The 24,915-nt window shown below is 45.1% G+C and overlaps 1 protein-coding gene across 7 annotated transcripts in view; it reads right to left on the bottom strand.

Annotated features, from left to right (window-relative positions):
• The window catches only part of IFT56 (intraflagellar transport 56), a 97,274-nt gene that overhangs the window by 20,740 nt on the left and 51,619 nt on the right, over positions 1-24,915 (bottom strand). For all 7 annotated transcript variants that reach the window (XM_085861323.1, XM_085861324.1, XM_085861322.1 and 4 more), the window contains 5 exons: positions 21,250-21,324; positions 20,903-21,005; positions 16,460-16,515; positions 2,288-2,341; positions 1,937-2,000 (listed from right to left, as the gene is read on the bottom strand). In XM_085861323.1, coding sequence (XP_085717449.1) covers positions 1,937-2,000; positions 2,288-2,341; positions 16,460-16,515; positions 20,903-21,005; positions 21,250-21,324 — 352 coding nt within the window. The remainder of the gene's footprint in view (positions 1-1,936; positions 2,001-2,287; positions 2,342-16,459; positions 16,516-20,902; positions 21,006-21,249; positions 21,325-24,915) is intronic.

The following is a 24,915-nucleotide window of genomic DNA, read 5'->3' as shown; positions in this document are numbered from 1 at the left end:
GGCACAAATGAATCCCCTTGATTTATGATGGTTTCCACGTGGTGTTAAAACAAGACTGCGTTTCAGCTGAATTTCTGAGTTTCTAATATAAACCAAATTTTTTACTCTTTTGAAATGGGTGACTTTTTGTGTCCTTCCCTACTGGGGAGAAGTGAGAGAGCAACGTGAGACCGGACCTGTGATGAATGGTGTAGTGAATAAGACCTAAATGAAGAAGCTGTGGATTTAGTGGCCCATCAGTCTAAAGAGTCTGGATACTTTTGGCATTTACAAATAAGTTGCTCCAACAACTGCTGGTAAGCATGAGGTATCATCATATTAAGATGACCTCCATCACCGAAGTTCATGTCCGGATCCACATCTGGCCCATTATTGGGATACACAACGTAAACTAATCAGCCTGGCGGAGGTACGCGCTCTACCGAGTGCCATTGTAGTTTGAGAAGTATCTGTTTGTGCATGTAGGCTACTCCTGAACCACTGGATGGAATGAGCTGAATACTTTTTCTTGTACTGAAGGGTTTTCCACAGAAAGGCTTAAGGTGCTAGGTTTATTCATAGTCCTGGTGTTTTAGGATGTGGGGAGCACCCCAATTCTCTATATAAATATTTAAGGTGTTGCGGTGCTCCCGGGAGAAAGGTGTGTTACAAGTCATACAAAAATACGCCAATTCTGTGGAAATTAACCTGTCCATAATTCTAGCGGAATTCACACATCCCGAAGGATGGGTTCTTCACGATAAAAACACAGTCCCAGATAATTAGCACTTGGATTTACTTGCAGTGGTCAATTACGTGAACCAGTTTGTTATGAACTTTAATCTATTAATTTTTTTAACTCATTTAGTTTGTCATGAACTAATAATATTTCATATGAACTTTAATCACATCATTCAATGAAACCTTTCCTCCTTTAGCATCATCAATTATGAAGCACAGCTCTTCAAAAATACTCTTTTCATTTAAAAAACAAACAAAATGTCAGTTACCACATCGGAAAAAAAATAACCCTCTTCATGGTATTAATGTTCGAGTTCGAGAAGAGTCTGTAAGCCAAGTTTGGGAACCAATGATGTACAGGGTGACCTGAAAGTCGCTTTACCCCTCCTCGGTAAATAATTTGTTCTTAAACTCTTTAAATATCCCGGTTTTATTGTGCAGTAGTTGCAATAATTAATCACTCATGATATCTGTATACACTCCATCTCCTTGCATACCATGCACGGCAAGGGAGGACGGAGGAGAAGGGAGGTGCGAGAAATTTAGAACAAGCAAAGCGACTTTCAGTCCACCCTGTAGATCACATCAATAAGTCCAAAGCTACCAATATTATTCTCAACCTTTGATCCTGGACTGCATCCTGAAATGATTTCAAAAGTGATCCCTTAATGTCCCAACCAAAGTATTCCTCCTTGCACAGAATACACAATCACAAGGTTATCTCTCATCACCTTTACCGTCCAAAATTATTTCGCATCAGAGAGAGAGATAGAGATAGAGATAGAGATAGAGATAGAGATAGAGATAGAGATAGAGATAGAGATAGAGATAGAGATAGAGATAGAGATAGAGATAGAGATAGAGATAGAGATAGAGATAGAGATAGAGATAGAGATAGAGATAGAGATAGAGATAGAGATAGAGATAGAGAGAGAGAGAGAGAGAGAGAGAGAGAGAGAGAGAGAGAGAGAGAGAGAGAGAGAGAATAAAAACACCTACTTTCAATAATGTAAACAAAAATGTAAATTATTCCACAAAACATGTGGATACCAAGATGGAATGCACAATCTGAAGTTATACTTTCCTAACCCCATTATGAAATGAGATAGTTTCTGGAATCTAACATCAGCAAGTGTCATAACTCGTAAAAGTGAATTTTCAATATGTGAATGGATGCACACAGAAAAGTGCTTCCTGGTACTGTTCAGGAACATACCACACTCACTGGCTGATCCACCCACCAGCTTGAAGTATTTTTGAGCATTATTCAAATTCTCTTCCTGAAAGGAAAGAAATTTAATCACAATCACATGGCGTCAGATGAAGGGTGCCATGTCAAAAGGATGAGTGAGCAGCTAGAGAAAAAAACAAGTGAGGATATACAGCAAAAGCATTTGTTATCAAAATTGCTATTTACAGTATATCTGGTTTTCATGAAGTCTGTGCAATTGTGTCGCTTTAAGTCATGGATACATTGGAACGATATTAATTAAGGTAAGTAGAAAAATATCGACTTCAAGAGAGATTATGAATTTATGAATCATAAAATTATCCTCAAGTTACTCACAGAGCCAGTCTCTTGTCCAATTGCTGCATTCACCACTGCCTTCAAAATTATCTCCTACAAACACAGGACACACCAAACATTCTTCAATCTAATAGTCCATCGGTCAATGTAAAGAAATTAAATCTTGTCATATTTTTGTATATAATCTTGGCTAATGCATTTAAATTCCTCTAAATAGTATTTAGGACATAAAAAAAAACATGTTGCCAGTTTTTCTATTTGGTCCCGGGGTGATTTCTGAGCAAAAGTATGAAAAAATTTTTAGTTGCCGTAAAAATATTTTTCTATTTTTGGGGAGCCAGACTTTTGGCAAATGCATTTCAATTCATCCAAATTATCTAGTAAGATACGAAAACAAATATTGCCAATTTTTTCTTAAGGTATTTTGTGCCCTCAGAGTCAAAATATGGTTAGATTGTTTAAAAATTTAATCATACAAAATACTACACTAATTCTACTAACAACTGATATTTTATGATCTTAGGTAACATACTGGGCTGCAGGCATGGATCTAGAAATTTCAAGGGGGTGGGGGGGCCATTGGGCCTGACTCGCGAGTGCTGAAGGCGCGAAGTCCGTGAGGGGGGTGTGGGGGGTCCTCCCCCAGAAAATTTTGAAAAATAGGCACCCAGAAATTCGTTTCTGCGGCCTGCTTGAGGCTCAGCAGAATCTCTAGCAAAGCTGGAGTGTATATGTGAGAAAATTTGGCATTTTTGGTCTGTGGGGGGGGGGCTTTGGGGGGGATCGGGCCCCCGCCCCCCCCGTAGATCTGCCACTGGTGTCACCTAATTATTGCATTCGTTTCGTAAGTTGCAAATGAATACGTCCCAGCTACGACTTCATTGCTGTTACAAGTTCTGATTGCCGACTTGTGTCAAGCCCAACATCTGCACCTTCACAGAGAACATAAACGAAGATGGCCACCTCTGCAGCATTAGGAGAACCACCTATAAAGAAACAATCAATTGACTTTGATCTCTGCCTCAAATGCCAAGGAGAACAGTGGGTGAACACTAAAAACAAAGGGAGAGAGCTGGAGTCACTGACATATCCAAAACGTGAAAGCTATCAGAAATTTATTGACTATACCAGTCAAAGAGCTGAATATAGGAATCCTGACTTCGTTCATTTGAATCGACGGCTGCATGGTTTGTCAGCGGAGATCTTGGAACAAAACCATGCTGTATGGCACAGGACATGCTACAGTGAGGTGACACACAAAGGGCACACTGACAGAGACAAAAAGCGGTACGAGAAAGCACTGTCTGCGAAGAGTTCAAGCGTGTTGTCATACAAGAAGGATGGGCGATGACCCATGTCAAGTAGTACCACTATGCCTGATAGCAGTGAATCTGCTGAGTCAATGAAAAGGTCACGCACACGATCCCACGTCAGTCCGTTCAACCGAGAGCTTTGTTTCTACTGCCAAGATATCAAACACGAAAAGAAACATGCCAGATCTGGTTCAAACCCAGAGCAGGTTCACTTATGCAGAACTTCAGACATTGGAAAATCAGTCAAAAGATTGTAGATGCCAGTCATAATGACCAATGGAAATTGAATATGGCACACATCCTTGCGGAGGGAGACTTCCTGTCCAGGGACATCAGGTACCACACAAGTTGCCACACAATGCACTGGCAGCGCTATGTGCAGCAGCCCCAAAGGCTCAGTTACAGGGACAACCAGTCAGACAAAGACACTGTGGCATCTATTTCGGCGGAGATTGAATTCTTTGCCGAATTAAAAGAGCGCTTGAATCAAGGAGACATCATCACACTGACCGAGGTGGCTGCACTGTACACCAATATGATGCACGATCATGGAATGCCCAACGAGAAAAATCACTCGGCAAGTCCTCTTGGAGAAAATCCAACAGAACATCACAAATTTCACAATCACTGATGCACGAGGGAGGAAGCCAGCAGTGCTACATTCCAACGAAGCTGGTTGCTCTGCTATAGACCAGGCAATAGAGGAGAGAGACATCAAAGGAGAGATGAACACAATCTTCCGGTGTTCCAACATAATTAGGCAAGCTGTCCTACGGTCTAGAAAGGATGATCCATGGTCCTTTAATGGGTCACTGGTCGGGTGCAGTGAATCAGGTGTACCAGTTGAACTGATCATCTTCACAAGATGGGTCTTGCAAGGAGCAAAAGCCGCAAGAACCGAGACACGTACCGAACACTTGCACAACTCGTGGCTCATCCTCTCTCAATCAATAGTACAGGCCTGCAAGACAGACAGACAAGTGACACACACCCCCATGTCATCAGAGTCAACGTTCCACAGTATTTTTGAAAGTCCCTATGCTGTTGGACTGTCACTGTACATGTACCACAACTTCCGAAGTCAGAAGGCGGTATCGCTGTTGAGCAAGTTTGGCGTTGGGGTCTCTTATGACCATGTCATAAAAATACATAACAACATCGCCAATGCCATCTCTCAGAATATCAGAGAGTACGGTGTGTATGTGCCACCAGGCCTTCTGCGCAACAAGAGGATCCGGGCTTCCCTGGACAACATCGACAGGAAAGTAGACACCCCAGATGGAAAAGGGAGTTTCCATGGAACAGCCCTTGGAGTGTACCAGCAATCAGACCAAGGCGAAACAGTGGTGGACCCAGTGCAATTCAGTGAGAGTCTGACATCTAAAGGCCTACAAGATGTGCCACCAAGTGTTATCGACATAGTTGCATGTACGATTGAGGGGAACCCAAAGCCCAAAACGAGTCCACACTACACCAACTACAAGATGGGAGTGTATGATGAGAGTTATGGCAGATTACAGACCAATGACATTGGGTGGATGGTGGCATGCTTCTTCAACAGGCCTAGTGTTCATGAGCCTGGCCCAGAAACACCGCCAACAGAGGAAGGTGAATCAGAAGAACCCACAGCTGACAGGATGGATGGAGAACAGCCTGTACCTGTTTGGTCTGCCTACAATTCACTCACACATATCCCACTGCCCACAGATGCTCCCACAGTAGTGGACCAGGCCTTTGGGCTTCCCATCATCAATGCTGCAGCCCACGAATGAACCACTTTGGTCACGGCACTGGATCAGCTGTCAAGAGTGAATGATCTCGTGACTGGACCAGACAGCAAACTGGTGGCAACCATGGATATGGACCAGTACAAGAGGGCACTGAAGCTTGAATACCTTGACCTGTAGTACAAGATAGAGATACAGTACAGATAGAGATAGAGATAGAGGTGTGTGGGTGCTGCACTGTATTAGGAGATGGTACAGCAAGGATGGGACAGAGAGAGTGAGAGTGAAGTCGGGGCAGGGGGGGGGGAGAAAGGTGAGGGAAGGAGGGTGGGGTGAGCAAAGAGAATGATATCCTCTACTTCCTGTTGCTTTTGACAACCAACCAGCTTCCTTTTGTGTTTGCCGATCCAAATTCACCAAACACCTTCATGATTTTTATTCAACCATTCCTTTACCTAATGTGACACAATCTATATTTAAAAAAAAAAAAAACCATCTTAAAATGTTTCAACTTCCTTTCACATGTGTGGTTCTCCATATTGTTTTATAGTTCCCTACTCCTCTTCTTCTTCTTCCTCTTCTTCCTCTTCCTCTTCTTCTTCAAAAGAATGTTTTCAATTCGACCTTTCCTTCATCCCGTGTCTAAAACGTCCCACTATTACGTTTCTTTTCTCCATGCTCTTAATTCTCTTTTATTGCATCCCTCACGTAATGTCTTGAATCACATCTTTGACTTAAACATTTTTAAAACTCCCAGTTTGCAAAGCATGTTCATGTTCCATCAATCATCCCTTTTTTCGCAACTTCAGGCCAATTCACCCCACATCCTTAAATCTACCTCCTCCTAACACCTCACCTGTTTTCCCCTCTCCTTACGCCTCCCATCTTGCCCCTCATCCTACCTCCGCTCTTAGCACCTCTTAACTGTCTTCTGCTTCAGTTTCAGTTTCTCCTCTGTTGGCCCAAAGTGTGTGGTGTTCCAACATCTGTGTGCTCCATTGTAACTTCACAGATATCTCACTCTCTCTATCAGTACACTCATCATCACAAACATGCTCCTTCCTTCCTCTCATCACACCTCCCCCTCTTCCCAACCCCTCAATTCTTGTACCTCCCCCTTCCCGCTCCCTTCTTCACATTACCACAAGCAAGTCTCATCTTTCCCCACCTCTCCCATCACCCTCCTGCACCTTGGCCATGCCTGCTCTTATCTCGTCTCTCCTCCGTCTCAAAGCTTCCTTCTCACTCTTCCCCCCTCCAAGCTTCCCTCTCACCGTTCTCAAAAACTCCCCCTCACCCTTCTCCCTCAACTCTCTCCCCTCACCCTTCTCCCTCAACTCTCCCCCATCACCCTTCTCCCTCAACTCTCCCCCATCACCCTTCTCCCTCAACTCTCCCCCATCACCCCTCTCCCTACAATCTCCCCCTCACTCCCCCTTCTCAAAGTTGCCACCCCCAGCCCTCACGCTGCCTCATTCCCCTGTCCTCTCTCTTCCATCTCATCACTACCACCAGCAATCTTCAACTTCCCTCTGTACCCTCTCCGATTACCCCCACTGTACCTCAATCCATCACCACCAAGCCTTTTCTCCTCCTCATCTGGCCCTCTCCTCGAGCTCTTCTGCAATTTCCCACACTCTTTCAACAACTCTCCTTACCTCCCCCCCCCTCCTCACTCATCCTATCCTCCCCTCCCATCCCCTGCACCCAAAGCCTGCTTGGACCTCAAACCTCCGCAACCTTAGCTCAAACCTGACAGATTGTTCAGTTGTCTTACCCTTCCTCCCGCCCTTGGTTTACTGAAGCTTGTGGTGAGGCAGTTGTCCTGAAACAACTTGCCTTTGCCTCATGGAAAGCAAACCCAACTGAGGGCAATCTCAGTTCTTTCCACAAAGCTCGGAACAAGTGTGTAGCTACCCTCAGGAGAGCCAGAAAACAACATCTTTCTCATCTCAAGTCTGAACTCTCAAACCTCTCTCCCTCCTCAAAATCCTGGTGGCGTTTAATCAAATCTGTTTCTGGTGTATGTTCCCCCTCCATCCCCTCCCTTACCTCAAATGGCCGCACTGCTGATTCCACACGTGATAAAGCTGAATGTCTAAACTCGGTGTTTGCAGCTAAATCTTGTGTCCCAAACCCATCACTATCTCTACCCACTTTACCCAGTCGCACCCAACTGTCCCTGGACTCTGTATCCTTTTCTCCTGACAAGGTGGAGAGCTTGCTTTCAAACCTCGAGTCAGATTCTGCAACCGGTCAGACGGCATCAGCCCACGTGTCCTCAAAGCCTGCTCTTCTGCTCTTGCTCACCCTCTCTCCTGTTCTATTCACCCTCTCATTTTCCCAAGGTCATCTGCCATCTGCTTGGAAATCTGCTAACATCACTGCCCTGCATAAAAAGGTGCAAAAACAGATCCCTGTAACTATAGACCAATCAGCCTTCTCCCAATCATCAGCAAGGTTATGGAATCCATCATCGCTTCAGACATGAAATCCTTCCTCTTCTCCAATGGCTTGATTTCCAATCATCAATTTGGTTTCAGACCAGGTCACTCTACCCTAGATATGCTGCTACTGCTCTCCCATCAATGGATGGAGGTCCTCAATGCCAGACAGGAAATCCGAGCCGTATCCCTGGACATATCACGTGCTTTTGACACAGTCTGGCACCCTGCCCTACTCACCAAACTCTCTGCCCATGGTATTCAAGGCCATCTCCACTCATGGCTCGCAGACTTCCTCTCCTGTCGCAGTCAACGTGTGGCCCTAAATGGAGTTCTTTCATCCCCTCTTCCTGTGCAGGCTGGAGTTCCTCAAGGTAGCGTTCTGGGCCCTGTTCTTTTCTGGTTTTCATCAATGATCTCTCGGACTCTCTGGAAAATCCTCTATTTCTCTTTGCCGATGACTCAACCCTCTGCCGTACCATCTGTCATCCCTCAGCCCGGCAAGCAGCAGCTTCTTCGCTCACTGCAGATCTGGATAAAATCACAAACTGGTCCAACACGTGGAACATGTCTTTCAATCCAGACAAATCTCACACTCTCACTATGTCTCTTGAAAGGACCGTTTACAAAACCCCCCATCCACTTTCTCAACAATCCTCTGGAAGAAGTCTTTTCTTTCAAGCTTCTGGGTCTCACTATCTGCCATGACCTTTCCTGGGAAAGTCACATTTCCAACCTTGCCTCAAAAGCCAGTCGCCGACTGGGAATCCTCCGTCGTGCAAAGTCCTTCCTCGGCCCTCTTGAGCTCCTGACCACTTACAAAGCTTTTGTCCGTAGCCTGATGGAGTACTGCTCTCCCCTCTGGGCTGGTGCTCCTGCCTCCCACCTTTCTCGACTTCACGCTGTCGGAAACCAGGGCTTTTAAGATCATTGGCATCTCCCGCAATGAAGCTGAGTCTTTGGGCCTCTCACTCCAATCACCGCAGGTTGGTCGGTGGTCTTTCTGTCTTCTACCGACTCCTCTCCAGCCTTGCCCCCCTGCTCTCTCTGCGATTTGTCCCAACCACATTTCCACAGAGGCGCTCAAGGTCCGCCAACAACCCCCTTCTGGTAAAACTACCAAAATCACGAATCACTGCTCATCTTCACTCTTTCATTCCTCTTTTTCCCGCCTTTGGAATAAACTTCCTCACTCTATTCTTTCCCATTCTTCCCTTCAGGCTTTCAAAACAGCTGTTCACCACCACCTCTTATCTTCCCCCATCCAAATCCTCGATCTTTTCTACCCCCGATAATCCACCCAAGCCCACTTCCTTCAATTCTCCTGCTTTCCTTCCTGAAAGTCCCTTTAATGTCCATCTTCCCCTCGCCATGTTCCCCGTCCCATCCCCATCCCTCTCCCTTCCACAGTTCACCTGTGTCTGTTCCCCAATGTTTTGTCCCTTCCACTCCCGCCCCTCTTGTCTCATGCCTCCTTGCTGTGAGTTGTGTGTTAGCTCTCATACGAGCCTCGACCAAGGTATACAAAAAAAAAAAAAAAAAAAAAAAAAAAAGATCTTTCCAGACAGGTTGCCACTGACAAACCAGACAATCTGTTTAACAGAAACTTCCCTCCTTCAAGACGTCTCTGACTCCCGAGTATCTCTCACTGGTTACTCCCTCCGGTATGAAAGACCTGACCCTCGTCCTGGCGGCAAGGTTGCTCTCTTCATCAAAGATTATTCCTCACTCTCCATGCACTGCCCTAACTCCCCCCACCCCCAGGAATACCTCTGGCTACGGCATCCCCTTCACTTCCACCCCATGTTTATATGTGTTATAACGTCCACCAAGCATTGATGACTCCATTTACATCTCGCTCTCCAAAAACATGGACCACCTTCTATCCTCTCATCCCAACTCTCTCTTCCTCATATGTGGTGACTTCATTTGTCATCAGGCCAGTTGGCTGGGTGTGAGTACCTCTCTCACCTGTCATAGCACTTCAGCAAAAGACTCATTGACACTGACACAATCTGTCAACTTCACGACCCGGATCTCAACCAATGGTACTCCATCTCTTCAGGATCTGATTTTGATGAATTTCCCTGAAAATATCGCTGTTCTTCCTCCGCTCAAATTGGTTCATCTGACCACATGCTTGTTAAAGTGGATATCTCTCTGGTTATTATTAGAGAACCACCTCAGCGCCGTTGAGTCTGGCATTTCACTCAGCAGGGTCTTCAAGCAACCATCAAACTTCTAGACTGGTCTCCCATCTCCACGTCCTCCGACATCAACTGGAGGACCATTCCTTTACCTAATCTTACATAATCTATATTTAAAAAAGAAAAAAAACATTGTCTTGATGTTTTTTAGACAGAAATGATTGTAGACAGAAATGCAGTACAACAATTCCTTCATGTACTTCTTGGGTAGCTTGGTATCAGCTTTGAGTCTTCTTTGAGTCTTGTGTCATGTATAATAGGCTTTGGAATGTATGGTTTGTACCCAGATGATGTTTGCCAATAGGATGCCAGATGCCTAAAGTAATTCAGCATTCAACAACTCATTCATCAAAACCTGGGAATTATTTCAAAGAAATTTGCTCTCTCTCAGGCACAGATTTATCCCATCTTGTCTTCAGTTGGTCTATCTCTCATGCACAGATACCTTTCCTCCAGCCCATGGTACACTGAAGCTTGTGGCGAGGCAGTTGTCTTGAAACAACTTGCCTTCGCCTCATGGAAGGCTAGTCCAACTGAAGGCAATCTCAGTTCCTTCCACAAAACTTGGAAAAAGTGTGTGTGTGTCTACCCTCAGGAGAGTCAGGAAACAACATCTTTCCAATCTCAAGTGAAAACTGTCAAAACCTGTCTCCCTCCTCCAAATCCTGGTGGCATTTAGTTTCGTCTGTTTCTGGTGTATGTTCCCCTCCCTTACCTCAAATGGCTGCACAGCTGACACTGCAAGTGAAAAAGGCTGATTGCCTAAACTGCTTGTTTGCTTCTAAATCTTGTGTCCCAATCCCATTGCTTTCTGTACTCACCTTGCCCAGTCACACCCAGCTGTTCCTGGACTCTGCGTCCTTTTCTCTTGACAAGGTGGAGAGCTTGCTGTCAAACGTTGACTTAGATTCCACAACCGGTCCAGACAACATCAGCCCACGTGTCCTAAAAATTTGCTCCTCTGCTCTTGCTCACCCTCTCTCTGTTCTACTCACCCTCTCATTTGCTCAAGATCATCTGTCATCTGCTTGGAAATCAGCAAACATTACCGCTCTGCATAAAAAGGTGTAAAAACAGATCCCTGCAACTACAGACCAATCAGCCTTCTCCCAATCATCAGCAAGGTTATGGGATCAATCATCGCTTCCGACATTACATCCTTTCTCTTCTCCAGTGGCTTGATTTCCGATCATCAATTTGGATTCAGACCAGGTGACTCTGCCCTGGATATGCTGCTTCTGCTCTCCCAACAATGGATGGAGATCCTCAATATCGGACATGAAATCAGAGCCATCTCCCTTGACATATCACATGCCTTTGATACGGTCTGGCACCTTGCCCTGCTCACCAAACTCTTTTTCCCATGGTATCCAAGGCCATCTCCACTCATGGCTTGCAGACTTCCTCTTCTGTCACAGCCAACTTGTGGCCCTTAATGGAGTTCTCTCATCCCTTCTTCCTGTCCAGGCTGGAGTTCCTCAAGGCAGTGTTCTGGGACTGTTCTTTTTCTCGTTTTCATGAATGATCTCTCCGAATCTCTGGAAAATCCTCTTTATCTCTTTGCTGATGACTCCACCCAATGCCGTACCATCTGCCATCACTCAAATGGGCAAGCAGCAGCCTCTTCACTCTCTGCAGATATGGATAAAATCACAAGCTGGTCCAATACCTGGAACATGTCTTTCAATCCTGACAAATCTCACACTCACTATGTCTCTCCGAAAGGACCATCTGGAAAAGCTGCCCCATCTACTTTTTTAACAATCCTCTTGAAAAATCCTTTCATTCAAGCTTATGGGTCTCATTATCTGCCATGATCTTTCCTGCGAAAGCCACATTTCCAAACTGGCTTCCAAAGCCAGTCGCTGACTGGGAATCCTCCGTCGTGCAAAGTCCTTCCTGAGCACACCTGAGCTCCTGACCACACACAAAGCTTTCGTCTGCAGCCTGATGGAGTCCCGCTCTTCCTTCTCAGCTGGTGCTCCCGCCTCTCACCTTTCTCAGCTTCACGCTTCGGAAAACAAGGCATTTAGGATTATTGGTCTCTCCCACAATGACGCTGAGACTTTGGGTCTCTCACTCTCTCACCACAGACAGGTCGGTGGTCTTTCTGTCTTCTATCATCTCCTCTCCTGCTCAGTCTGCAATATGTCCCACTCACCCCATATTTCCACAGGGCGCTCAAGGTCCACCAGTAACTCCCTTCTGGTAAAACTTCCAACATCAAGAATCACTGCTCACCTTTATTCTTTCATTCCTCTTTTCCACCACCTTTGGAACAAACTCCCAAACTCTCTTCCATCTTCTTTTCAAAACAGCTGTTCACCACCACCACCTCTTTTCCTCCCCCATCCAAAACCACGATCTTTTCTACCCCTGTTAATCCACTCCAAACCCACCTCTTTCAAATTCCTTGCTTTCCTTCCTGAAAAAAAAAAATGCCTGTCGTGTCCATCTTGTTTACCCTGTGTATCCCACCCCACCCCCTCCCTTCAACAGATCTCCTCATGTCTCTGTTCCACACTGTTTTGTCCTTCCCTCTCCTGTCCCTCTTATCTCCTGCTCCCCTTGTTGTATGTTCTGTGTGTTAGTGCACCCATGGGTTCAGATCCGGCTACTTTCTTTGAAGTTTCGTGCCTTGTATCCTTTGGATATCTCGCAGGTTGGTAGACAGAAATGCAGTACAACAATTCCTTCATGTACTTCTTGGGTAGCTTGGTATCAGCTTTGAGTCTTGTATCATGTATAATAGGCTTTGGAATGTATGGTTTGTACCCAGATGATGTTTGCCAATAGGATGCCAGATGCCTAAAGTAAACGTATTGTGGACCACACCTCCTACATCGAAAGTGAAATCTTCAGATGAATCTTTTGCTTTTACTTTACAATAAACAACAACTTTTTTCAGAAACCCACTACAAATTCTTCAGCGAATCACAAGGAGTCCATGGAGAATGTATGTTTGAGATTCGGGGTCTCAGATTTGTATTTTGTTATCCCATGAGGACAAGTGCCAATCAGAAAGTCTGAGAAAAAGACAGATGAAAGTGAAACAAATAAACAATTTGGTGTGAATATACCCGGTGTGTACCCCGGTCAGAATAGGTACACCGTATCCCTGCGTGTCGTAAAAGGCGACTAAAAGGGTTGGCGTCAGGAAGGGCATCCGGCCATAAAAACATCGCCTCAAAAGGAAACCATGATGAGTACAACTGATGGGCAGTTAGAGATCGGAATTGTGATCGGAAATCTCTTGGTGAACGTCATCTCGGGATATGCCCCGCAGGTCGGTCGAAGCGATGAAGAGAAGAACATGTTCTGGTGTGCGATGGAGAAGTTGATGGAAAATGTGAAAGATGAGGAAGTTGTTGTGGTTGGAGGAGACTTGAATGGACATGTGGGAAGGAGTCCAGATGGTTTTGAGGGAGTCCATGGGGGTTATGGATATGGTGTGAGAAATGGAGAAGGTGAAAGAATCTTGGAGTTTGCTGATGGAGCTGATTTGTTGCTCTGTAATACTCAATTCCAGAAAGCGGATAATAAGCTTATTACATACACGTCAGGTGGGTTGACGACAACCATTGACTATCTGATGGTGCGTAGATGAGATAGGGGAAACCTCCGGGACACAAAGGTGATCCCAGGGGAGGAGACTGTTTCGCAGCACCACCTGGTTGTCTGCGATATAAGGGTGAAAGGTGCGCGGAGAATTCGGCGGGTGAAGTACCAACCGAGGATGAAGGTGTGGAGGTTGAAAGAGGCGACAGTGAAGGAAGCATTAAGAGAGAGGCTTAGTATGGTTGAAGATGATGTGGTTGAGCTTGAAAGTGGTTGGTTGTCAATGAAAGATAGTCTATTGGGAGCCGTTGGTGAGGTATGTGGATGGACAAAAGGACCACCGAGGCACTCGGAAACATGGTGGTGGGATGATGAAGTTGGAAAGACGATTGAAGAGAAGAGGAAGAAGTTCAAGGAATGGCAAAAGGCAAAGGATACGGTGGAAGAAGAGGCTGCACATGAAAGTTATAAGGAAGCCAAGAAGGCTGCAAAGAAAGAGGTTGCAAAGGCGCAGGAGGCCCAAAGGAAAATGTTTGGAGAACACTTGGATTCAGAGGAGGGTAAGAGAGCGGTATTCAGGATCGCAAAGCAGATAGCGAGAGAGAGATTTGATGTGACGGGGGTGAGTTGCTTGAAGGATGAAGTGGGACAAATTGTTGTGGATTCAGATGGAATTAAAGGAAGATGGAAGAGATATATGGAAAGGCTGTTGAATGTAGAAAATGAATGGGATAGAAACATCGAGAGTAACCCAGTTTTAGGACCAGCAGAGAAGATAACTGAGAAGGAAGTTGAGGAAGCTATAAGAGCAATGAAGAGTAGAAAAGCAGGAGGGCCGACGGGAGTTGTGGGAGATATGTTGAAGGCAGCGGGAAGTTGGGGTGTGAAGAGAATGACAGAGATCTGTAATCTGGTGGTGAAAGAAGGCCGCATTCCAGTGGATTGGGAACTGAGTACCCTCGTCCCTCTGTACAAGGGGAAAGGTGACCCTCTGGACTGTGGCTCCTATAGAGCAATAAAGTGATTGGAGCATGGAATGAAGGTATTGGAAAGGGTGTTGGAGAAGAGGATAAGGAAGAAGGTAAAGATTGAAGAAATGCAGTTTGGATTTATGCCAGGAAGAGGAACGACAGATGCAATATTTATTGTAAGGCAGTTGCAGGAGAAGTACATGGAGAAGAGGAAGAAGTTGTTTTTTGGGTTTGTTGATCTGGAGAAAGCATTTGATAGGGTCCCACACGAAGTAATGGCATGGGCATTGAGGAAGTTAGGAGTGGAGGAATGGTTGATCAGAGTAGTGATGGCCATGTACGAGAGAGCACGCACAGCTGTAAGGACGAAGGATGGGAACAGTGGTGAGTTTGAGGTGAGGGTAGGAGTGCACCAGGGGTCGGTACTAAGTCCACTTCTATTTGTAGTTGTGATGGAGGTGCTGGCTCGGAGGGTAAAGGAGGGTTTACCATGGGAGCTGCTGTATGCAGATGATCTGGTGTTGATTGCAGAGAGTATGGATGGACTGAAGGAGAAGATGAACAAGTGGAAGGAATGTATGGAGGCAAAAGGTTTGAAGGTGAATATCGGAAAGACGAAGGTGATGGCAAGTGGTAAAGCATGTGGTGAGGTGGAAAGGACTGGGAAGTGGCCGTGTGCTGTGTGCAGGAAGGGTGTCAGAGTGAACTCCATTCAGTGTACAATGTGTGCTGAATGGGTTCATCGAAAATGTACTGGGGTGAGAGGGTCATTAACCAGTGTGGCAGCTACATTCAAGTGTAAGGTGTGCATCGAGGGAGCAGCAGATGAAGGAATTGTTGAGTTGGATCTTGGAGATGGTGTGAAGCTGGAAGGGGTGAAAACATTTTGCTATCTCGGAGACATGCTGAATGGAGAAGGTGGATCAGACTCTTCGACGGTTGCTAGAGTGAGATGTGCATAGAAGAAGTTTCGGGAACTGAGTGGCGTGCTGACAAAGAGGGGAGTGTCGTTGAAGCTGAAGGGAAAGGTGTATGCTACATGTGTGAGGAGTACGATGATTTATGGGAGTGAGACATGGGTACTGAACATGGAGCAGCAACAAAGACTGGAAAGGGTGGAAATGCGAATGGTTCGGTGGATGTGTGGGGTATCGTAGAGAGAGAGGAAGACAAATGATGACTTGCGGAAGATGATGGGAATAGAGTCTGTGATGGAGGTTGTGAAGAGAAACAGGTTGAGATGGTTGGGTCATGTGTTGAGGAAGGATGAAAGTGACTGGGTGAGAGGAGTGTTGGAAATGAGTGTAGTAGGAAGTAGAGGACGGGGAAGACCGAGAAAAACTTGGCTAAATGTGGTGGAAGAGGAAATGTGGGCAAGGGGATTAAGAAGGGGAGATGCAGAAAACAGGGTAAAGTGGAGAAGATTGTCATGGGGCCCGCAAGGCTAACCCCTGCTTTTGCGGGGAAAATGGCCTTTAAATGCTTGTGTGTGTGTGTGTGTGTGTGTGTGTGTGTGTGTGTGTGTGTGTGTGTGTGTGTGTGTGTGTGTGTGTGTGTGTGTGTGTGTGTATAAATAGTTGCAATAAGGCCTCCTACGAGCTACAAATTGACTAAAATACAACATTCAGTGTCTAAAGGGCACCAATCATGAAATATTATCGACAAAGCAATCTATAAAATTTCATCAATTGAAGGAGGTGGTTGCGGTTAAGAAGGAATGATTGTCAACAAAATCATTGAGGTTAGGGTTATGTTTAGGACCTCAACAAGATGGGTTGAATCTAAAAGTATGGGTCGTTAGACAGGTTGTACAGAGAAGTAACGAAATGTGAAAACAATCAAGCACATAAAAAGAGAGATAAGAGTAGTGAAAGAGTTAAATGAGAGGTTGGGGTGGCAGGGGGTGGGCTTTCGATGTCAACACATCAAAAATGGAACAGAAGGGAATCAGCTAACTTGGGATTGAGAAACAAACAAGGTATGATACAGACCTGTGGGGTTAATGCTTCCAAATCCTTCATAAGGTTGTAAGCTTCTTTGATATCATCTGAAAAGACAGGATGTTAGCACTTCGGTTGGTGTTACCAAAGTAAGTGTTTGCTTATTGGCCTATTGATGGTGGTAGTGGTGGAGGGCCATACTCCTGAAAAGAGCATTGGGACTTTGCTGGCAAACTGTGAACGTTCCCGTGGCGAAGAACCAGTCCTGCACTGGTCAACATTCCATCACAGGGTACGTAAATTTCCAATGAGTAGGCAATGAAATTGACAAGTACACCAGTCAAAGCAAATCGAAAGGCTTTATCCACTCTACCACCCAGTAAGTCAGCTCATCGATGGGTAGTTACAAATACCACAGGATGTCTCCTGGAATCTTCTCAAATCCATCTGTCGGATGGCAGGAAATTATCATTTGAGTCAAATGTGTCGCAAAACCACCGTTAAGACACAAGGCCAAGCCATAATGTTCCATGATGCCAGCAAAGTATGGGATGACCATTTACTTGGATAGGCACTCATAATGAGACAAATGGGATCTATCTCACATTTTTTAGGCCGTCAGGTTATATGACGCTGCATTTTCAGGTTTCAGGTGAAAACATATCACTTCAAGAGATTTGTTGGTTTGTTCGATCTTTTTTCTGCAAACAGTTGTGGACAAAGAATGTGGGCATGATTTGGTGATTGAACTTTGAGCTAGAATACACCAACAATTGGTGGTCAAACTTGCAGGATTTTTGTGCACAGCTGATTTAAATCTCGGCTTATGGAGGACCTAAACGACGGAGGATGGTGGGTTAACAGAGTATTAGAGGGGACGAGGACGATAACTACATCACACAAATGGATGAAGACCAGAAAGGAAAGGGTAAGGTGGGGGAGGGAGGGGCTTAGTGAGAGGGGAAGAGAGCAGGGGTGAGTATGGGAGAAAATGCAGCAGCCACATTTTGCCTTGTATTTTATAATATGTAAATAAGCTTGAACTATGGTTTATTGGGGGATTTTCCGGAATAGTGTTGCCCAGAAGAAGTATGAGTGGGTTGGACCTTGCCAGTTGAAAGAAAGAATCGACTCGGACGTCTTTTCTTCCAAACTAAATTGGTGACCCCGACACGATTCAAATGGATGGACAAGGAGTTACAAGTGTGCAACCAGTCACAGGGAACGACCAAGCAGCCGTGCTCTTCCCAGACGCTCAACCAACTTCATATGGAGCAGCGGTTTTGATAAAGCTGCCACCATTTTGGCCTGATGACCCGCAGCTGTGGTTTACACAAGTTGAAGCCCAAGCAATGGAGGTGAGAGATGTTTTCCTCCAACGTCCAATGAACAACCCGTACACGATTTTGAAAACCACATTCATAAAGAACACGACCCCCTCTGAGCACTGCCGCTTTGAAACAACTTTTTAAATCCAAGGATTTAGGAGATTGAAGACCCACGCAACTACTGAGTCATATACAGCAGCTTCTCGGTGACCACCATGCCACCTTCGACCAGTTGCTCCTTCATGAGTTGTTCTTGCAACATTTACCACCACCCATCCGCATGATACTTGCATCTAATGCAAAATAGGCACCACCTGCCGCGGCGGATCTGGCTGATCATCTCTGACTCCATTACATGGATCATGGCCAATGTGACACCTCCACCACAGCAAGTCACATAGCTTCAATCTGAAATAGCAGAACTTAAGAAGCTCGTTCTGGAGCTCCATGCTATGCAACACCCCCCACTCTCATCTCTCTCACCCCCCACTCTCATCCCCCCTCACTCTCATCCCCCTCTCTCATCCCCCTCCCTCGCCCCCTCTCTCCCCCCTCTCTTGCCCCCCTCTATCCCCGCTAGTCTCGCCCTTCCTCTCTCCCCCCTCCTCTCTCGCCCCCACTCTCATCCCCCCCCCTCTCGCAGATATTGGTCGACAGATAAATGGCCGTAACTTGGGAACTGTTCGTCCGATTAATATCAAACCTCGAAAAGGCACATCCGCGGGTCCCCAGCAATATTCCTGGCAAGTTTCAATCAGATCGGACTGTCAATCGTGCAAAATAAAAAATAATAATAAAAAATAAATCAATAAATAAATATTAATTGTGACGTCATTCGTAATGTCATAGCACCGTGTCTTGTCATTGGTCGACAGATAAATGGCCGTAACTTGGGAACCGCTCGTCCGATTCATATCAAACCTCGAAAAGGCACATCCGCGGGTCCCCGGCAATATTCCTGGTAAGTTTCAATCTGATGGGACCGGTGATCGTCCGGTTATTAATAATTTGGGAAAAATTGGTATGATAAGGTGAGAAGGTGGAACGACACCTTCAGCTGCCATATATATATACACCTTTTCAACACTGAAAAAACAGTAAAATGGCCATAACTTGGGAACCGCTCGTCCAATTGACATCAAACCTCGAAAAGGCACATCTGCGGGGCCCTGGCAATATTCCTGGAAAGTTTCAATCAGATCGGACAGGCGGTTGTTGAGAAATGGCGGTCGCAGACAGACAGACAGACACACAAACACACACACACACACACACACACACACACACACACACACACACACACACACACACACACACACACACACACACACACACACACTGCTGGAATTATACGTAGATGGGGAAAAGGGGGAAGCACGCAAGAAGCAGAGTTATCATGACTACTGAGATGCAAGTATGTAAGGCAAAGAGCACTTGTACAAGTCCTACTTACAGACGGGCCCACACACAGACGCACACCCAAAAGAAACGAACCCAAAGTGGTCTTTATTATCCCTTTGGCTCGGAGGGAAGATGAGCTGAGGGACGAGAAAATAGCAGGCTACCTGGCCACACCACGCAGCTCGATGTCCCCACTTTTCCGGGGCACCAGTCGGCCAAGAAGGAACCAGGGCAGCGGACGCAGACCACCAGCCACAAGACGAGCCGAGAACCAGAGCATGCCAACGACGAGTGCCTTTCGCCCAGCCTTCCCCTCCGAGCTCCAGCAGATCCTCACACTCGACCATATTCTGACGCTCTGGAAGATTCTGTCGCTCTTTCGCTTTCTCTCGCTCTGGCAGATTCTCTCGCTCTTTCGCTCTGTTGCTCTCTCGCTCTGGCAGATTCCCTCACTCGTTCGCTCTCTCGCTCTGGCAGATTCCCTCGCTCTTTTGCTCTCTCTATTCTCTCACTCGACGTCCCTTTTATCGCTCTCGGGCACGGTTCGCTCCTCGTGACCCGCTCTCGGGCGCGGTTCGCTCAGGTGTGGTTCACTCTCGGGCGCGGTCCAAGCGAACCGATTCATGACCATATTTGGGAATGGAATTCAGTCCGCTCATCGTTGGGTGGGACACGACGCATTCCCTTACTTGGCGCGCAGTCAAGCGAATCGGTTCATGTCCATATTTGGGAATGGAATTCCATCCCCGAACGAATCCTGAACACGCCCGCATACCAGCAAGCGCGTGGAGAATGCTGGGAGCAGAGGGTTATCGTTGTTGTAGTTGTCGATGTAGGAGCCGTAGTTGTTTTGAGTGATGTAAAAACCCTATCAAAATAACTTCGCAGCACATGTACATTTAATTACCCATTAGACATGGGACGGGGACACGAACTAAAAACACATACTTACTGATATAACTGTTCTATAGGACCTGTATGTTGAGTGCTCACGGCTTCCAGATTCGCAACAATACATTGTCAGGACAATCGCGCTCTTTTGTTTCTGCGGCATTCTGTCGTACAGTCTTCGACACTTTTCACTCACTCATGCACCCGGGTATTTGAGCAAGCCAGCAACTCATCACCACTCGCTAGGTCTGGCCATGCACCAATGCCGGCATACACCGTTGGGCCAAGCAATGTCTTCAATGTAAATGCTCCAAGCACCAAAGTCATACTGTCACACCACTTGGTGGCTTTTCAACAATAGATAGGTGTTTCAACAGGGTCCATGTGGATCTTGTCAGTCCCCTAACACCTAAAAACAGGCACCGCTATTGACTGACTTCAAAAATTCAATTCGTCCTTCTCACACACCCAACCTGTCCACCAAGTTTCATCTGAAGCTGTTCATATCTTTTTGAGAAATCATGCTATATATCGTTTTTGGCCATATCTTTCAAGAGCAAAGAATTACTTTATAAATCCTATTATCTGGATTCAGATCCGGATCTTGAGCAAAATCGAATCAATTCGTCCTCGTCACACAACCAGCCTGTCCACAAAATTTTTGCCGAATCGGTCCATAACTATTTGAGTTATTTTGTTCACAGACAGGCAGGCAGACAGACAGACAAACAGGAGTGAAAACACAACCCCTGTCCACTTTCGGTGGCAGAGGTTATAAAGGCCTTTAAATGAGCCCCAGTTCATTATCAGAACAATATACAAAAAAAAATAGACAAAACATTCCAGTGAGATCTTTCTGTTCAAAAACTCAAACCTTGATAAAGATGGAAAATGGCCAGGTTGAGCCGAGCCTCAGGAATAACATCAATCAAGGGAGGAAGGACTTGCAAAGCTCCTTCTCCCTCTTGAAACACCACCTAGACCCACGTACACAATAAACATGGCTGTAAAAACAAGTGAACATGGTCAGATGGACAATCAGTTCTGTCTTACCATGTGAAAAGGAGCTACAGAACAGGCAAACAGCTTAGCTGTTATCGATTCTTTGGAAAATAAAATGCATTCATGTGGCAAAAAATTGTTCCATTAATAGTTGTTACGATGTGGCAGCAAAAACAGTCCTGGGATTACTTATATTTTATTCTGAGACTTACAACTCACCAAATTGTGCTGGATCAATTCTTTGGCGAATTCAAAAGAGGGTGAGATTTTTTCCTGGAGATTTCTCAACTCCCTCTGTCCAAATAGCACAATATTATTACATTTGCATTCACACACTAAACATGAGTCTTTAAATGGTAAAAATTGTTGCCACCTCGTAGGGTTGGCCAAGCAACGTTTTCGGTCCAGTGTTTCACGAACCGACTGGCACAGTCTTGGTAGTTACTCATTAACCGTGTCGTTCAACTAAGTAGGTGTGTGTGTGTGTGTGTGTGTGTGTGTGTGCGTGTGCGTGTGCGTGTGCGTGTGCGTGTGCGTGTGCGTGTGCGTGTGTGTGTGTGTGTGTGTTATCACCAAATGTGGGTTCCAGATTAGATTTGAGTTAGCCAGGGGTCAAAGTCGTGTTACCCCCAAATTATATAATTTTGGGGTATTTTTGTACGAAACACCCATGAAAATATATTTACACAACAGAAATGCCCCAAAACATAAATTGTATCCCAACTACACATCTCTGGGCAGTTTCTAAAAAAAAACAAATGGTCATTTTATTCCGAACAGGTTTACAGTTACCATAGCGTCAAAACCATCCCTTTTTTCAAAAAAAAAAAATCTGGAAAATCGTGAAAATGTGCTGTTGATATCTTCACTCAATTGTTCAATACTTCATACTCAATATCTATGACATTTTCCTTCACCGCCATCTGAAAATAGTGGAGGAGACCATGAAAGATGCAATGGGGCTATAAAAAGGGTCCTATGAATTAAAAAGGGTCTTAAGGGAGGGCATTTGTGAAGGGATTCATTACATTCGATATCTTGAGTCGAGGTTCAGTTCACATGATGAAATGCAGTCTCTGCATTGATATCATACTAAAATACGCAATTTGGTGTCTATGGTGGTCGTATGGCAGCTTAGCTGCCAGGGTCGCTACCATTTCTTGAAGCGCGACTGTGTCACTGATGCAGTGCCCCTCTACCAGTACACCCAATGGAACTGGTACTCATTTTGCCGACCTCGGAAGGATGACAGGCTGAGTCAACCCCCTGGTGTAGTAATTCAGCGGCCGACAGGGATTGAACTCAGGACCCTAGGATCCCAAGCCACCACCCTAACCACTGAGCCAACAGCAGGCTCGGTGTCTGTCTGTCTGACGATTTTTGACTGCAATATATTCAGTCGTTACTTATCCAATCTCAATCAAACTAGACAGGAGGACTAAGGGTCACACGATGGAGGTAGCAGCAATTTTATTTGCCCCCCTCCCCCAAGGGGGAATTCTGCCTTGGGCAAAATCCGTGTTTAGGTGTATATCCGTGTTAAGATAACTAACCGTGGCGTTTTACCAAAGACTGTGTAAAGGACGAATAAGAAATTCTCTCAAGTATTCACTGATCAGACCCTAGAGCACATAAACAAAGTGTCAAAAGTGAGTGGTGGAATCATTGGCATCACAAGATGGAACGCTGAAAGGGATAAGTGGTGCCTGACTTGTAATGAAAAGGCAAGATTCGCAGAAGCAACCTTCAAAATGTTCAAATTGCATGTGGATGTAGAAGTAGATGATGAATAGTGCCACTTTCAGTCAGGACCAACCAGATCAAGGAGAGATGAAGAGGATGTGCACAGGCTGATTGCGGAATTGAAGCGCTTCCAAGTCTTCACTCGGATCCCAACAAAGAACATCATGAAGACCTTATATGCCTAAGCACAAATGATGTCGTTTCAGAAGAGCTCATCAAGGAAATAATGACAGTATCAGAAATTGGTATGTCACTGGTGGAATCCTTTGGAACCACGAGATTTGTTGAAAAGTCAAAGAACTTTTATGCTTCAATACCCTGTAATAAAATCGCAGCAATCAGTACTGGTACTGATTTTCAAAGTCTTTTTTTTTTTTCAAAGATTGACAAAGTCGAAGTTTCAACAGCAAATGGGAAACAGAAAGAAGTCAAAGCAGACAGAGATGTTCTTAAAAGACTTTTTGTGGCATCTCAAAGTGGCAGAGAGGTTCATCACTAAGCTGGCATCTTTCAGCATGAATTGTCAACAGTTCCACGGGCTCTAGTTGGAACCAACTAAAAATTGCATACAACAGATAAATCACAGTTGGTGAAATTACTGACAAAGAACATACAGATTCCAGCAAAGCTGCTGAATAGTGAAGCCAAAACATGCTAACTTATCAATGGACCAGCACTCATGCAGGCAATTGGAGAACACGAGAAGGCCCAAAACATTTGGTGACCTGAGTAGTGTGTTCTGCAGGAATATCCTCAATCGCTTTGGCCAGTGTACTCAAGGATCGATGTAATGTTTAATCGCTACCATGAAGCGTCCATAAAATTGGGCATGCGTGCACAACGTGCAGGGATATATTAGACCCATCAGATGAGTCATTAGCTCCAAAAATGTAAAACTACCCTCAAACTGGAAATCATTCATCAGTTCATCTGCCAGTATGGTTGACCTAGTTGCATTTCTATCAGTAGCATTAATAGAGAAAGCTGAGGAGCTGAACCAGGAACATGAGCTCCTACTTGGTGGAGGTTTTGAAAACATTTTAGATGTCTGGTGGTATAATAAAGAAACAGTGAAAACCTGAAATCCACACATGAAGAAGCGGATACCCGGCTGATTCTCCATGCAGATGATGCCTACAGGAATAGGTATGAACGTGTTGTCATCCAATGCAGAGATAATGACGTGCTGGTTTTAGCACTTGGTTTTAGGAGCAAGTTGTCACCACAAATTTGGATGTGCACAAGAACAGCCAATAAAAGAGAGTACATAACCAGTGCATGAAATCAGCCTTCCTGATGAAATTGTAAAAAACAACATTGCATTTCATGCAATGACAGGTTGTGATTTAATCAGCCAATTCGCAGGAAAGGGGAAGAAAACAGCCTGCAAAGTATTTATGCAGCAACCAGAGACATTTAATATGCTAGGATGTAAATAGTTAACCACAGATGTGATAGCAGGGGCTGAAAAGTTTGCCTGCAGATTGTCATTGAAGGACTGCGACTCCATCAGTGAGACAAGTCAAAATATTCTTGTCCAAGGAAAGAAGACTCTTGATGCCCTCCCCCCAAAAAAAGATGTTTTGGATAAACACATTACATGTGCCAATTACCAATGCCTGGTGTGGAAGAAAGCATTGACCCAGTGTCAGATCTGCCCAGTCCAACAAACTGTGGATGGGTCCTCAAGAATGGAACATTGAAACCACAGCGGATGACTGTATAGTCAGGCAGCATCTTGCACAAAATAAAATCCCGTGGGATTTTTGGTATGAAAGCAAACCACCATGCTAGACTCTTCAAGTGGACCCTAATGATTAATAAAAAGCTTGGTGGCACTCTGGGAAATGGTGCGCACGTGTATTTTTAACACATTTTACATTTTTTGAAGAATGACTATTTTACGCTGCTTAAAAAGTGACATAATGTCACCCTGACCCTCCATATACCACCAATTTTGTCATATTTGGTATCAAATTGACCGGCATGAACCTCTGCATACTCATAGGTCATTTATTCGTCAATATATGAGCCATATCATGAATAAATCACACAAAAATCAAAATTTTGACCATATTTCGACTTCGGTTTCACCGTCCGCAGTTCACCAAAATACCTTTTTCTCAACATTGTGCTCACCAA

This window comes from Eptatretus burgeri, chromosome 17 (genome assembly GCF_056783735.1).
Source record: "Eptatretus burgeri isolate ZD-2024b chromosome 17, Ebu_testis_v1, whole genome shotgun sequence".
NCBI classification, from domain to species: Eukaryota; Metazoa; Chordata; class Myxini; order Myxiniformes; family Myxinidae; genus Eptatretus; species Eptatretus burgeri.
The sequence above is the reverse complement of the archived record's forward strand: the minus strand, read 5'-3'. Positions and strand labels throughout refer to the sequence as shown.